Here is a 14,451-nt window from a genome sequence, read left to right as displayed (position 1 = left end):
GACAAACTCTGGACCTGCAGAAACTATCAGGGATGGTGAGAAAAGACTCTGACAGAGAAGAATCCAGAAAGCTCAAGAGTCCATTTTCCCTGCGCAGAAAAGTTTTCATTGATTAGTTTGTTTGGTTTTATGTTGGGAATTACACTGTTTTTCCTAGACTTTATCCTGTCTTTCAGGAGGAAAGGGGAAATTTTGACTAAAAAGGAAATATAATTTTACTTAACTCTTGTTAGTAACATTATTTTTTTTCCTTTCTGAGCAGAAGAATATGCTTGTTCCTGTTTCAGACAATATGGTTATCAATTTACTTTTCAAGATTTAAAGCAGGTTATTTTCTAGAAACATTATTTATAGGCTCAAATGATTATGGATATTTTGTAAACAAAAAAAATCATTATGAGATTCAAAGCAGATTCAGGTCAATGCAATGTAACACTTTACATAGCAATCAATAAAAATGTCAATACAAACAACTACTAAAAGCACCATATGACATTCCAATGGGGGGGGAGAGGAAGGGAATTCTTCATTTTCTACTTAGACGCCTTGCTTCCTTTATCAGCAGATGGCAAGCAAATTACTAGTTCAATCCATATGTCTGTATCTGATAGACAGTGTTTTACAAGTCTGAAATTAGTTTGAAACATTTTGAAGTTGGCCAGACTACAGAGGAAAACAGGATAACTTTGTCTATTAATGAAAAGTTGGTTTTGTCATAACAAATACTTCCACAAGCTACTACCCATCCAGACTCATTCAGTCTCTAATGGAATTGTACCCAAAGACATAATCTGTGTTTAACAGACTAACAATTTGTAGTTTCACCCATTCTGCTCTTCTGCTGTGCTCCAACATGTCTCCTTGCACTAGCTGAGGTTTACTTAGTGCTGCTGATGAAAGCAAGCGAGGTCATGAGAATATTTTTGGTAGGAAGGGTATCAGATCGCGAGGGCCATTTACGTGCACGCTGGTAGGCATTCCAGAGGGAACCTGTCGGAGCAGAGCCCATGTAGACCAGCACCCTGGCTCCAACCACGGCAAAGTGCAGATGCTGAGGAGAAGATTTAGACAATTTTTCTTAATCTCTCCCCATCACAAAGCCTCCACTTGCAACGCAGACGATGAATATTTTAGGAAAGGCAGATCAGAAAGCCTAGACAGTTTTTATAACAAAATGAATGGTTTAGTAATTTTTCTTTCAAAAGAAAGCTCCAAATTAGGAGAATTTTAATTACTTTTACTGCAGTAAAACGTGAGTTCCACAAAAGATTGAGGGGGGAGAGAGCCAAACCAAGCTAAAGAAGACAAGAAAAGGGAGGCTACAGCAAAGTTTCTTTACAACCTGGCCAAGCAAAGAGAAAAGCAGATCTATACTGATAAAAACAGCTGACAGCAGGGGTCCAGAGGCATTCACAGCCAGGCAGAACACCAGGCACATCCAGCAGCTCTCCAGGCATTGGGAGCCCTTCACTGTGGACTGCTGGATGGAGTTCCTGTTCACTTCCCAATGCTTACAAAATTTAATTTCTTTGCCAAGGACCTACAGAATCAGCACAGATACAATATTTCTCAACTCAGTGTTTTTAAAAATGTTCTTTCCTTACAACAGTGATGTACCTGGGGAACTAGTGCCCAAAATGGCTTATCCACTTAAGGAGGGTATCACTACGAAAGCCCTCAAATACCTTTAGCAATGATTACGATTGCTCTCCAAACTGTCAATTCACTCACTGAAATTACGTATTTCAGAAGTTCAGTCCAGAGGTCTACACCAGTGCCAGCTCGAGATACTGAAGTCAAATGCAACACCTCTCCTGAGATACACACATTTGGTCATGAGGTTTGATTAAAACACGAGGAGTCACTTAGCGGAACATTATACCAAGAAACTGAGGGTCCAAATTTACCAGACATTAACTATACTCTTAATTTTTTTAAGTCCCTACATCACATATGCTCTGACAGTTGTTATGGGTAACCACCACAAGGACCTCTTCCCCTCAACTGTTTAACTGGCTATTAGAAGGCAAATCATCTCAATTAAGAGATGATTAATATTACAGTCTTAAAAGCATGGAAGATGTATTTAAAAATCCACTCAGATTTAAAACTTCTGCTAAGCAGGACATAATTTTCCATAATGGAAAAATCAGTAAAGTTGTAAAAGTTCATGCTCTTTGCTTTAAAAGTTATTAATACTTGCCTTACAATCCATTTGGTTAAATAACTAAAGGAGTTTTGTGTTCACTGGAAAACCTTTTTTCATTCTTAATTTCAATATCTTTTTTTTTTAATTTTGTTCTAATTTTTAACCTAATTCAAAATTAGTAAACACACACATGTATGCACACAAACATATGTAGGTGCCAAGATGTTTACAAGCTTTGAAGCCTATAAGATTTTAATCACGTTTTCCATTAACTTTCCCCACCCCTCAAACACTGTATGAAGTAGGGTTTATGAGAATTTTAAACAAAAGGCAATATTTAAGTTTCTAGAACACCTCAGTTAAATATAAATGAGTTTCAGTAATATGCTAAAAGGAACTGTGCTGTCAATTGAGAACTTTATAGATGATTTGTCTTTTTTATCAGCTGGAGGGAGGAATGCCAAAATTATCACCATAGCTGAGTCCATTAACTGATTTGTGAAGAAAACACTTTTCTGAAAAAACATGCTGACTAAGCTTATTCTGCACAATACAAACTTTTAAACAGGTCTAGGATACATTCACTTTGGGTTGAGAGAGGAGCTTCCATGAAACACCAAAAAAATATGAAGTACAACTCAGTATTTTCTAACTCAAAAGCATAAATCCATGAACATTAAAGCAGTTACTATCAGAAAAAATCCTCATAAATATGTAAAGATATTATTCTCCATATGTCTTATAAAGGGGATAATAGCTGTATATTAAGTTTTGCTTTGCTTTGAAAGCTCTCACCTTGTGGTGTTTGCCTTACAGCCTTTTAGTCATGTACAGACTGGAGTAGGGAGAGCTTTGAAGTGCCCAACTTCCAATGAAGTTTCTAATATTTTTTAATAAGTCTTAAGAGGTCTGTGTGTGATTTACTGTAATTTCAGAACAAGCTCAGAAATTTACCCTAACACAAGGAGTTCCTTCAGGAAAGAATGGGAGAATCCTTTGAGCACACTATCACTGTTGGAGCATGGAGGGAGAGAGGCATGAAAATACTCTGGCAACATGATCAAGTCAAATTCACAATACTGTGTATATAAATAATGTTATTCAGAACTTTAAGGGTAACAAGACAGAGTTTTGTATAGATGAGATTAATTTTTTTTCAATATATATTTTTTTTCAGCAAATATAGTTTTGGCGATTCACAGCCAATTTTTATAATTGCAATGAAGCAGCTGCGATCAAACTCTATTTGTAGCATCATAATAAATTTGCCCCCCACCTACTAAAATTAGTTCTAAGCATCCAAAATCCCCATTTGAACATCTGACTGAACAAAACAGGCATTGCTCCATGCCAAAAACTGGAGGAAATAGACCTAAAATATGCCATTTTCTCAACCAGAAATTGTAGGCTCCCAGAATAACATGTGAATTAAAACTCATTTCAAGCTTGTTTGCATTGCTCCTCATTCCCATTCATAGCAAATTTCTTGACAAATGCTCTGATTATTTCTCTTTTTTCCTCACTTTTTTTAATTTAAAGACAATTTTCAAATCACAGACAGTCTTGCAAGGAGAAACAGCCGATAGTACAATCCATCTGAAAATGGAGAGGGTGGAATTCTACTCTCAGCAAGTGCTGGAGGCAACTTACATGATTAAAGACTGCACTGCAAGCTATCGTTAAAAGATGTCTTCCCATAAGTGAAAATGTGCAGTTTGCTACCATGCACATCAGAGGCACATCAACCAAAATGAGGTCGAAGTAAACGAAGAAATGCAAATGCCTTACTCCTCTTCCCCTTCTCCCCCCCAGGCTGAAGGAAAGAATAGAAATTTTAACAAAATTAAAATTATAATCTGTTTCTTCACTTTTTCTCTTCCATTGGTATTCTTGCGAAAGTTTACATCATCACACCCAGAGAAGTTAACCAGGAATACTGATTCAGGATGCCTATGGATCAGGCTCTTCTTGCTTTGACTACGATAGCACTGTTGCACAACACAGAGTTTAACATGTCTCTCTTCACTCTTGTCTTTTGAGATGGGAAATTGCCCTTATTCCCATTTTACTGATAGAATCAGGAGACTAAAGCCTAGAGAGACAAGAAATCACAGGGAATTAAGCATCTGACTAGGACAAACATGATTCACCAAACTGAGATTTGAAAATCTCAGGCAGCACAGGGATACACAAACTCAGCAAAGATTTCTAAGGCTGTTCTCAAGCTGCCTGTAAAGTGCTGCACGCCTGGGCTGCCAATACCACATTTGTTTCAGAAACCTAATACCGTGCACAGCGCAAAAAAGGAAAACATCCCTGTTCCTCTTCTCATCTTTATGTTAAAAAATACATCCTATCTGAACTCCAAGTAATGTAGCATGCAACATGGAATACATATACTTATAGATTTACATTACATATATTATTATATCACTACAAAAAAGACTGCAAGATTTTCTAAAATATATATATAATGCTACTAAAAAAATGCCTAGAGAAATGTCAGCAAGAATCACTTAGCCACTATAAAGCTTCATTTTACAAACAGAACTTGGTGGAAGAAGTAAATTAATTATATTAAGCAGGAAATTGTTCACTAAATCAATTGGACTCATTAGAGACCCTAAAATTAAGACTACTTCGAAGGTAACCACATTCATATTTTGAGGAGTGCCAAGGTAACAAAAGACATTCCAGAAAATCTTTTGCATATCTCACACATACACACACACACGCACACACACACATATTTCTTTTTCAGCACACATCTGTTCATCTAACAGTTATTTTCTGTAATTGTCATTTTTATCTAGCTGTATTAACAGCGCTAGATACCTCCATGAAAAAAATCACAGAACGTGTGTGTGCACTGTTTATTCATAAATCTCTTTAAATCTTTACCATTTTGAATTTGTTACAATGTGGATAGCATCTGGATTCCTTCAAATCAATTATAATTACAATGCTCCCTTTTAGTTCAATAAATCAAACATTTATTTGCTGTCTATCATAATATCCCTCCTTTAAAAGAATATATTTTTGTCTTTTAATTACTAGATACATGTAGAGAGTCATCTGAAATTCAGCACAAAAAGCAACTCTGCATTTCCAGATGCAAGAGGTATCTTCACATAGATTTTCACTGTTCAGCACCATAGTACTTCAGGCAAAAATAGAATTATGTACAATCCTTGCCTGAATTCATCTATGAAATTTAATTTTCCATTGAAAATCTACACGTTAGCAGCAAGTTCTGCCCTCGAACATGAATGCGTGCTTCTTATTAGACCCAGTTTGGCAAAGATTATCCTTAGTTTCTAAATACAAATGAAGCTTCCACTTCACTTCAGGTATACAATCTATTGCTAAGAACTACTGGCAGTACAGAACAATAATAGGTATGTTTAATGCTTATAGTCGCACTTAAGGTTTCAAAACTTTGGTAAAGCTCAACTAATTCTTTAATTTAGTCATCGTGCAAGAAGTTGCACTTACTTACTTCCCATTTTAAACAAGGCTTCCTATTGACAGTTCTCCAAACTGTTTAGACTGGAGGGAGCTGCTGCTGCACTGTTGGCCTTTGCAGCGCCCACAGCTGTGCCCCACACCCGGCTGCTTTGACCAACCTGCAGCCACTGTCAGCACAATAAAGAATTAAAAAAAAATTAAAAAAAAAAATCAGGAATGTATCTGAAGACAGTAAAAAAAGTAGCTGCTTACCAGATTGGTCACGCCTACAAAAATGACATTGCCTCGTTCCATGTGCCCAGTTCAGCACAAGGGGGTTCGAACACGGGCTGCAGGACCGGGTTGTTGTTCAGGGACAGCAGAGGCGGCTCAGCAGTGCAGGGAGGCTAAGCCGGGAGGGAGAGCTCTGAGACTCAGCCCAGGGCAACAGAGGCTCTGGCTTGACCTGCCACACATCGAGGGCTCCTGTTCAGGCCAGGAGACAGTGCTGGGGGCCCCTTTTGTGCCCAGACCCCCACCCAGCCCAGAGTAGTGGGAGCTGCTAAGGAGAACTGTACCCAGGAACCGAGGATACTCCTACCCTCCTGCCGAGTTTGATACTGCCATTCCCCATGGCAGTGATGGCACAGAGCAGCTGCCTCACTCACCAGGTGATGTTCACCCAGCAAACCAAGCCCAGGTGCAGGCATGTGGCATCCAGGTGAAAACAATGCACAAACCCTTCTCTCTCTCACCGATGCTGGGACACCAAATACCAATCGCAGAGAGCAAAAGAGAAGTTCTCCTACCTAAACTAGGAAGGGTAATACAAAATGGAGCTAATTGAATGTGACATTGTCAATCTGTTTTGGCCACTCAGTTCAATACAAGAAAGCACTCTTTTGTTCTCATCTGCATTACAACCTCTCCTATCCAAACGCAGCAGCTTGTTTTAAATCAAGAATTATCTCAGTTCTCCCTGCCTGAATCATTGTTATTGATCATAGCAACTTCAATAAACCCTGTTGCTTACGCAACGGCCTGGAGGCCCATACCCATCTCCCCATCCCTTTGTTCCACATACTTATTCACCTTTTCATCAAGGATTTTGACGTAGCTGCTGCCCTTTCACATTATTACTGAGCCCCACCCAAATAATGATTTTATCACTTAATTCTCTTCTAAACCACATTTCGTAAAAGGGAGGGAAAAAAAAGAAAGAAAAGAAAAAAAACCCTGTGCCCTGCTGGGTGGGTAAACATGGATGAGGTGGGGTTGTCTCACCACATGACAGACACACCCCACACAAAAACCAGAAACATGCCTTTCATTGGGCAGGTTAACATTTTTCTAAAAGTTACTTTCTAGTCCTATCTGATCACTCTGTCAGGATGAGTAATGCAAAACATTCAATTTCATATGGGTTTGGTTCCAGTAGTTACTAAAAGCAGCCAAGTACATGTTTGTTTCTAAACTACTTGAAAACCTTCAGAAAGTTACTTTAGCTTCTTTCCCGAGCCCTTCACCAGCGCAGGGATTTTACCCGTCTCGGTTTTGCACTGTAAACATGAAGCTTCAAAACCATTTCTCTTCAAGTCCTAACTTTATTTTCTCATTTTCCTTGTTGGAGGATTCTTGTAATTTTCCAGGATGTAGTTATATTTAAAAAAGTAGCCCACTACCTCCCCAGGCAGAGACTTGTGGAAACAGGTGCTTCTAAAAAAAATGAGAGACTTTGGCAGCTCTCTGACCTGCCAGCGCTCTGTGCATTAGTAAGACACAGTGCCTGCTGAGTTCCCCTCAGCTAATTAGAGAACCCGTATGGCAGTGAATGGCCTTGACTATAAATACTTCCTGAAAGATCTCTAACAGAGTCAGAGGAAATGGGAAAAAAATGAGATGCAGCTACAGGGAAACTATTTCAGATGTTTCTTGTTTAAAGGGCTGCTTTTTCTTTCTTGAAGTGGCCTAGGGATGAGATGCAGCATCTAAGACCTCCACAAAATTAATAGTAAGAACTGTGATACAATTATATGCATTAAATTTATTTCTGTAGATATATCATTAAGATTCTGCTATCTAAAGGTGGTTGGAAGTGGGACATAATGCCAAAGCGCACCAAAACTTCCATGTGTCACCCTGTAGTGACCACCGAAAAATCACATTTCAAACAAGATCCCACTCTGTGCGCTTGAACCTTGTCATGTTGCTCATCATGCTCCTGCTAAAGGCAGCAGCAACAATACTTCTACCGGCATCAGAGAGGCAGGTTTTACCTCAAAAGTATGCTATCCTTCTGGCCAAGAACTGAATGTTTAGAGAAGTCTTTTGGAAATCACAAAGGTCAGCTCAGCATTCCCACTGCTTTGCATCTATCTGGAATCCAACTCTGTGGATAACAGGAGTCAGTGTTTTATAATAGGAGAAATAATGTTTTGCCACTAGGGATTGTGTCTGATATTTACTACACTGGTATTAAATCAATTATATGTAAATTTAATGCTTTCATACCAATTTCTTATTTTAAAATTAGCACTGTCAATCACCCTCATAGGAGAATGCAAAACACGGAGAGAGGAAATAACTTTTTCTGATTTCCTGTCTCCCCCAAATTTAAAGCCATCTAACCAGCTTTAGACAGAACACTATATGAAATATCAGAAGTGCAAATATCACAGCCAAAAAGAAAATAACTCTTCTTAAAGTAAATGGAAACTTTCTTGAAATGCTGTGATTTCCTGTAGTGTGTAAACAGTCTGATCATTATGGTGAAAATAATCTCAGCTTAATAGAAGAGCGGATTTTATCCTTTGCCCCATATAAAAAGCTCACAGCAAAGGTTAACATAACCTCAGTTAAATATTTAATGTTACAGCCTGCAGTATACCTTGATAAAACTCAACACTACCTTTGCAATAATGTAACAATCTCTCTCTCTTTGATGGTACACAAATCCCTCCATTACACGAATTATGGTTAATACACAGGAGTCTCCTTGCTGTCTGCAGGTCCATGTGGCACCACAGGACACGCTGATCTGTGTTATTCTGTGTGTTGGCTAAATTACTATGTGCATACCAACACCTTTAGGTGGGTTAACTAGGTCTGTGTATAGGTCTGAAGGCTCAGGCTACAATTTCTCATTTTTGCACAAAACTTTGTTCTGCAGTGTCCACACATACAAAAAAAAAAAAAGGACACTTCATTTAAAATCAGTTTAGCAAAAAGTTCCCGCTGTCCAAGATCTGCACTGTCAAAGCATTAAACAATCTGCCTGGCCTGGAGTCTGCAGGCTGCCAATGTGCTACCCAAAAAAAGGAACATTTTTGCATCTCAATAGACCTTCCAGTATCAACAAATCTTTAAACTATAAAATCAGCTACTCTAAGGAAGAGCAGAAATAATGTCTACATTGTACCACGCTGAGGTACATTTTTGGTAATTCCCATTTGCAAAACATACCAATTCAATGTAAGTACAGCTGCTGGAAATATTTTAATAAGAAAAATAAATTAAAGCTACTCACAGAAGTGTATCAAGCCCCTGAGAAAGATTCTGTTACACACACACAGCTTAGAAGCACTCCCGGGAAAAAAGGTGCATCCACTGCACATGTGTCTTTGCACACGTGCAGAGTTTGAGCTCTCACCGCTGCACCATCCCCAGCTCCCGAAAGGTCACGAAAGATTCAGGCTTTTAGAAATCTTACCCTAATGACTCCCACAAATAATCTACTGTAACACAGAGTCTGGGGAGGGGACCATGGCCATCATGCATGGAAAGAATGTAAGAAACAGCATAAAAATGGCTGAAAGCCACTCCAAGTAATTTCCAAAAATTTAAAATTATCCTGTAAGCATTAGGGATTTCTGTGGGCCAAGGTATATTTTCATCCCTTCCCCAGATGATTTTTTATTGTCTCTGATATTTTATCAAAATGCTAATCACTTCTAAACTTGTAATATCAACCTCTATGTATATGAAAAAATGTGAAAAAACCTGATCTCAGCTTTGCCTTCTCCCAGTCATTCGAAAACTAAAAAATGAAAAGCACACAGTGTTGCTGCTACTGTCAAATCATTATAAATCATTTATAATAAGTAGAACCACTTCACAAATACTGAATAGCCAGTACAACCAAAGGGATGTGTTAGGGACTTTTTTTTCAGTCCATTTCTCACAGTGTTTATTCACTGAGTAATCCCAAATTTTTGGCTTCCTCTGTGTCAGTCTTTGGGGGGAAAAAAATTAAGGTGTCCACAGTGATTTTATTATAGGTTTTGTTTCCTAGTCACCAGTCGTCCTGGGATACAGTGTTTTGCATGAGCATTCATTATGTGATACCAGAAGGATGTATTGATTTAACACTTTGCTTTCAGATAGTACCAAGTCCTACTAGCTATTTCACATTAGAAAAATAAATGTATCCAGAAGTGGATAATAATGAGAGACTTACTCAACAGTATAGTGTATTTTTTTTATTTCAGAGAATTATAAAAATTTGCTTTTTTCAATAATGGACGGTAAGTTCTTTTCTGAATAATTTCTAATTCTGTCTGGGCCAAGTGATTTCCCAGACATGCCTATCTGTATGTAAGGTAATATTTGACACTAAGCTCCCAATGGTTGAGCTGACCATCACTTTGTCTTCTTATTTCCTGGCTCCAGTACTGCATCCCATAACTGTCTACAGAAAACTAAATCAAGAGCAAAATAAAGGAGTTGGGTTTCTATGATCTTTTCCACAAACTGAGAGGAAGACGGAACTAATATCACTCACAGAATCACACTCCCATACCTCCTATCCTTCAGATCAGCCCCTACCTTAAAGAAGTTTCAGTTCTCATTATTTTTTCCTCTATCCATCAATCATTATGAAATATGTAAGATTAGGAACTCTGTTCAGTAGATAAAAAAAGTTAACCTCCTTCCTTTTTTTTTTAATATTTCAAACTGACAAAAGCAACTTGCCCAATTTTCAAAGAAGAAAAGTGAAAATTAAAATACTGTAACTAAGGAAAAGACCCAGAAATCTTTAGCACAACAGAGTTCAAAGAGCAAGGCAGCTAATGGTGTACCCAAAAGTAATTCCTATTTTAAGGGTGTTGATATGGTTTTATCAGTCAGTATAGACATAATCTGCTAATAAATCATTAAAAGACATAAAAGTTGGATTGTACAAATTTTAAAATGCGATGAACTAATTTATATGGATTGTTAATACAGAAGAATAAGACTTCTTTTTCAGAAAAACATGGAAATTATAGGTTCTTCATATTTCTGAGAACCCATCAAAATATTTCCAGTTAGATAAAAATACTAATTTGAAAAAATATTTATATATGTATGTAAATATATATATGTGTATGTGTATATATATATACATTAGTGCTTTTTTATAAAGACTTCTAAAAAGTGTCTGAAATTTTTTTTTCAAAGGGCATAAGAAGCAGTTTCCCGTTATATATTCAGCGGTGGTTAAAACAGATAATATAATGGCCTTATTTTACTGCTTACTAAGATTTTAGGCTCCAGCTACCGACCAAATTTAGACCTTTATAGAACTGATTCTGCAAATTTTCAGATTTTTGTTTAGTTGGGTTTTTTTCATTCTTTAGTAGTCAAAAAAATAAAGGAAAATTATTTGTATTCTGATAAGCCACAATTTAAGTGGCTTCTCTGGTCAATATATTCTGTGCACAGCTAAAAACCACTACAAGAACTGAAGTGGGATGCATCATACGTACAGCATGAATTCGACTGCTAGATGGGTTTATGTCTATATGTTAATACATATTTCTAATGGAAGAGAGAAATATAATCCTGCCATCTACAGTGAGCACACACCCAAGTTAGCAACAGGGAACCTGTCATACTGTAACTGCTTCTCATACATTTAAAATCTGACAATAACTATTCATGGCCTGTAAAGTACCAAAGTCTGTGGTCTCCCTAAACTGAATGCAGGGTTTAAGTGACAGACATGCTGTTTTATAATTAGAATAACTGCAATACTTTTAAGACCACTGACTGTATTTAAAGGAGCTTTTAAGTCTTATATGTATACAGAGACAAATATTCCTATGTATAAACTTAGCAGACCATGGAATAAAACATATATCTTGCCTTTTGTCTTCTTCTTACATGTTACAGTAATGGATGCTATGGTTATAACTGTTCTTATAAAAGACAATAAAAGAAACCAGCAGATCATCACTTCCATTCTAGTGAGGTTTGTCTGCACACTGACCGCTCCTGTGGCAAGTTTCTGTAAGTTCTGATAGGGAGCAGCTATCACTGGTACATGAAAACATCTAGTGATGACTCCAGGAGGAAGGCACTTATTTGTCGCTCTGTTCAGGTCCTCAGAATTTGACACCTTTTCTAAACCCAGTTTTCTCTACAGTGGGAAAAACATACCTCACCAGAAGGGGAAGTTGCTTATATATAGGTCCTTTTATTAAAAAAAAAGAAAGAATAGGAATTATTTGGTGTAGCAAATATTTGCCGTCTCTTATCACCCGAGCTCCTTCCTTTTCTCTTTTTTCTTTTTCTTTTGCTTCCAGGGCAACCAGAGAAGTGTCAAAATTGATATATAATTATGTTGCTTCATAAAAAAAAAAAGGTTACTTTTTATTAATATTTAACTCAGGTTTCATATTCTTAGATATGTAATAATATGAAATCTTGTTTAAGTGTGAACTGTCACCACAAAATTTAAGAGGTGATTAGTTGTTTTAGTGTAACAGATGTGCAGCCTTCTGGGGTTCTAAACCTTCCTTCTTCAAATGCATGACCAACCTGCACAATTAGCAGGAATGATTAAACAAAATTCAATCAGAGCTAAATAGCAAAAGCAGAAGCACTTGCTTACTAATACTACATCAATATATAGATTATTTTATGTAACACTTTGTAACATTTGGCAAACATGCCAGTTTGGCTCTACAGATTTGAGTCTTCCTTTGATTTTTTTTTTTTGTTTGTTTCCACACACTGAAAGAACCCCAACCACATTACTCCAGACCTGAAGAAATCATTTGCATGGCTGATTAAACATAACATACATGTAATCACAAAAAGCAAGAGGAAAAAAGAAATAGTTTCCTACCCGTAATAAGGACTGGGATTCGTCCTTCGTCTTGCTGTCCCCGGAACCAGAGTAGGGCTGGGTGAGCTGCCCAGGTTTCTCCGTTGCTCCCGCTGGCACGCCCTGCAGGAAACCCTTGCTCTCCACTGCCAAGCCGTACATGGGCCTTGCGAGATGGGCAGCTTCGACATTTGGACTATCCCGTAAAGGCTTTGGCTGCTCTTGGCCAACGGACACTGGGGTCAATAAGCCCAGACTGGTCTGTGTGTATGATGGGCTCCCCCTCAAAATGTCTGTTCCTCTCCAAGTCACGTTGCGAAGATCATCACTGGGGCTGTCAGTCCAGCCTTTCTCCTTGAGCACTTCCTTATCTTCTATCTTTTCCCTCTTCACTATGCTGTCAGATATGGGCTCCCCCATTTTGGGATCTGGATTAATCAGACTGTAGACCTTGAGGTCAATTTTTGGCTCCTCCTTGATTGACGAAACTCCATGACTGTCCTCCCCATTGGCTGTAGTGATGTCCATCTCCTGACAGTGCACAGTGTTGAAGTGCTCTAGTAGTGACTGAGTGTCAACAGCTGTGAAGCTGCACTGACGGCATTTGTAGCAGTTGTGTACTCTCCTGGAAGAAAACCACAAACTATTAATATAAGAGTCTCCCCTTGGCCTTCCCTCTCACAATGGTTCTACCTTCCAAGATTAAGAAAATAAATCAAACTTAGTGTGATCCCCTCTAAATAAAGCAAGCAGGTTTACTTTGGTGTCTTGTACAATAAGGCGAAAATCCTCCTGGTTTTTCCCCTCATGCCCTGCAATGGCCTCCTATCATTCATTCACATTTCTCTGCATTATTCTAAACTTTATAAAATTTTCACTGGGATTTTTTGTTGTTTCTCTTCAGTTTGCTGCAATACACTTTTCACTTTCTACTGCACTAGAAACACTAAAGAAACACATATTTGTCAACCAAAATCAAATAGTTAGAAGAGGATAGTTCTTTTTTATAAAAAAAAACACTTTATATAATATAGATCTATGTTAGAAAGTTAAAATTTTTCAAAAATTCCTGTACTTTCCACCAATTTCATATGCTTTTGCTTGACAAATATGATTTTGAATGGAGCTCTGCTTAACTTACGGATAAGTATACAGGAAAGGACAGAAGACGTACACAACAGACAGTACTTCTTGGTTCTCTAACACATTTTAACATAACTTTGAAAGATGCCACTCTAAAGAAAAAGCAAAACAATTGGCTGTGTCACTACAAACTGTGTTTTCCTGTCAAATACAGATATTCTTGGGTAGGAGCTGTGGAGTAGTGTGGAATAATACGCCTTCCTGTTTTTACTCTAAAAGCCTATATAAAGTACTGCATTACTATATTATGTAAAGCATATGTTGCTATATGAGAACAACATGTTACCCATTTACTGTATCTATCATAGGAACAGAACACTGTTTATGAGCTCTCTAACGCCATTATGAATAATTGTTTATAGTACGGGAGCGGTCAGAGCCCTCTGCCAGGCTCCGGGCCCCGCTGCGCCCGGCATCCTACCAATGCAGAGCGAAATACCACCTCTGTCCTCCAAAATGTACAGAACTCTACGAGAGCTTCTCTCCCTACAGACATACTCACACATCCACACCCCAGGCATTCAGAGTCACTGCAGCGTCTTTAGCCAAGGTAAAAAATGAGTCTTTTGCTATCCACACAGGACAAAACTTGTATGAGAAATCTGTTACTGCCCTGACAACT

General features: G+C 37.9%; 1 protein-coding gene across 5 annotated transcripts in view; it reads right to left on the bottom strand.

The window, feature by feature from the left end:
• TRPS1 (transcriptional repressor GATA binding 1) overlaps positions 1-14,451 on the bottom strand; it is a 208,836-nt gene that overhangs the window by 131,151 nt on the left and 63,234 nt on the right. For all 5 annotated transcript variants that reach the window (XM_039381452.1, XM_027730561.2, XM_027730568.2 and 2 more), the window contains one exon: positions 12,708-13,311. In XM_039381452.1, the coding sequence (XP_039237386.1) occupies positions 12,708-13,311 (604 nt within the window). The remainder of the gene's footprint in view (positions 1-12,707; positions 13,312-14,451) is intronic.

The sequence above is a fragment of the Pipra filicauda genome, unplaced genomic scaffold (assembly GCF_003945595.2).
Source record: "Pipra filicauda isolate LSUMZ 115617 unplaced genomic scaffold, ASM394559v2 scaffold225_size1262401_pilon, whole genome shotgun sequence".
Classification (NCBI taxonomy): Eukaryota; Metazoa; Chordata; class Aves; order Passeriformes; family Pipridae; genus Pipra; species Pipra filicauda.
The sequence above is the reverse complement of the archived record's forward strand: the minus strand, read 5'-3'. Positions and strand labels throughout refer to the sequence as shown.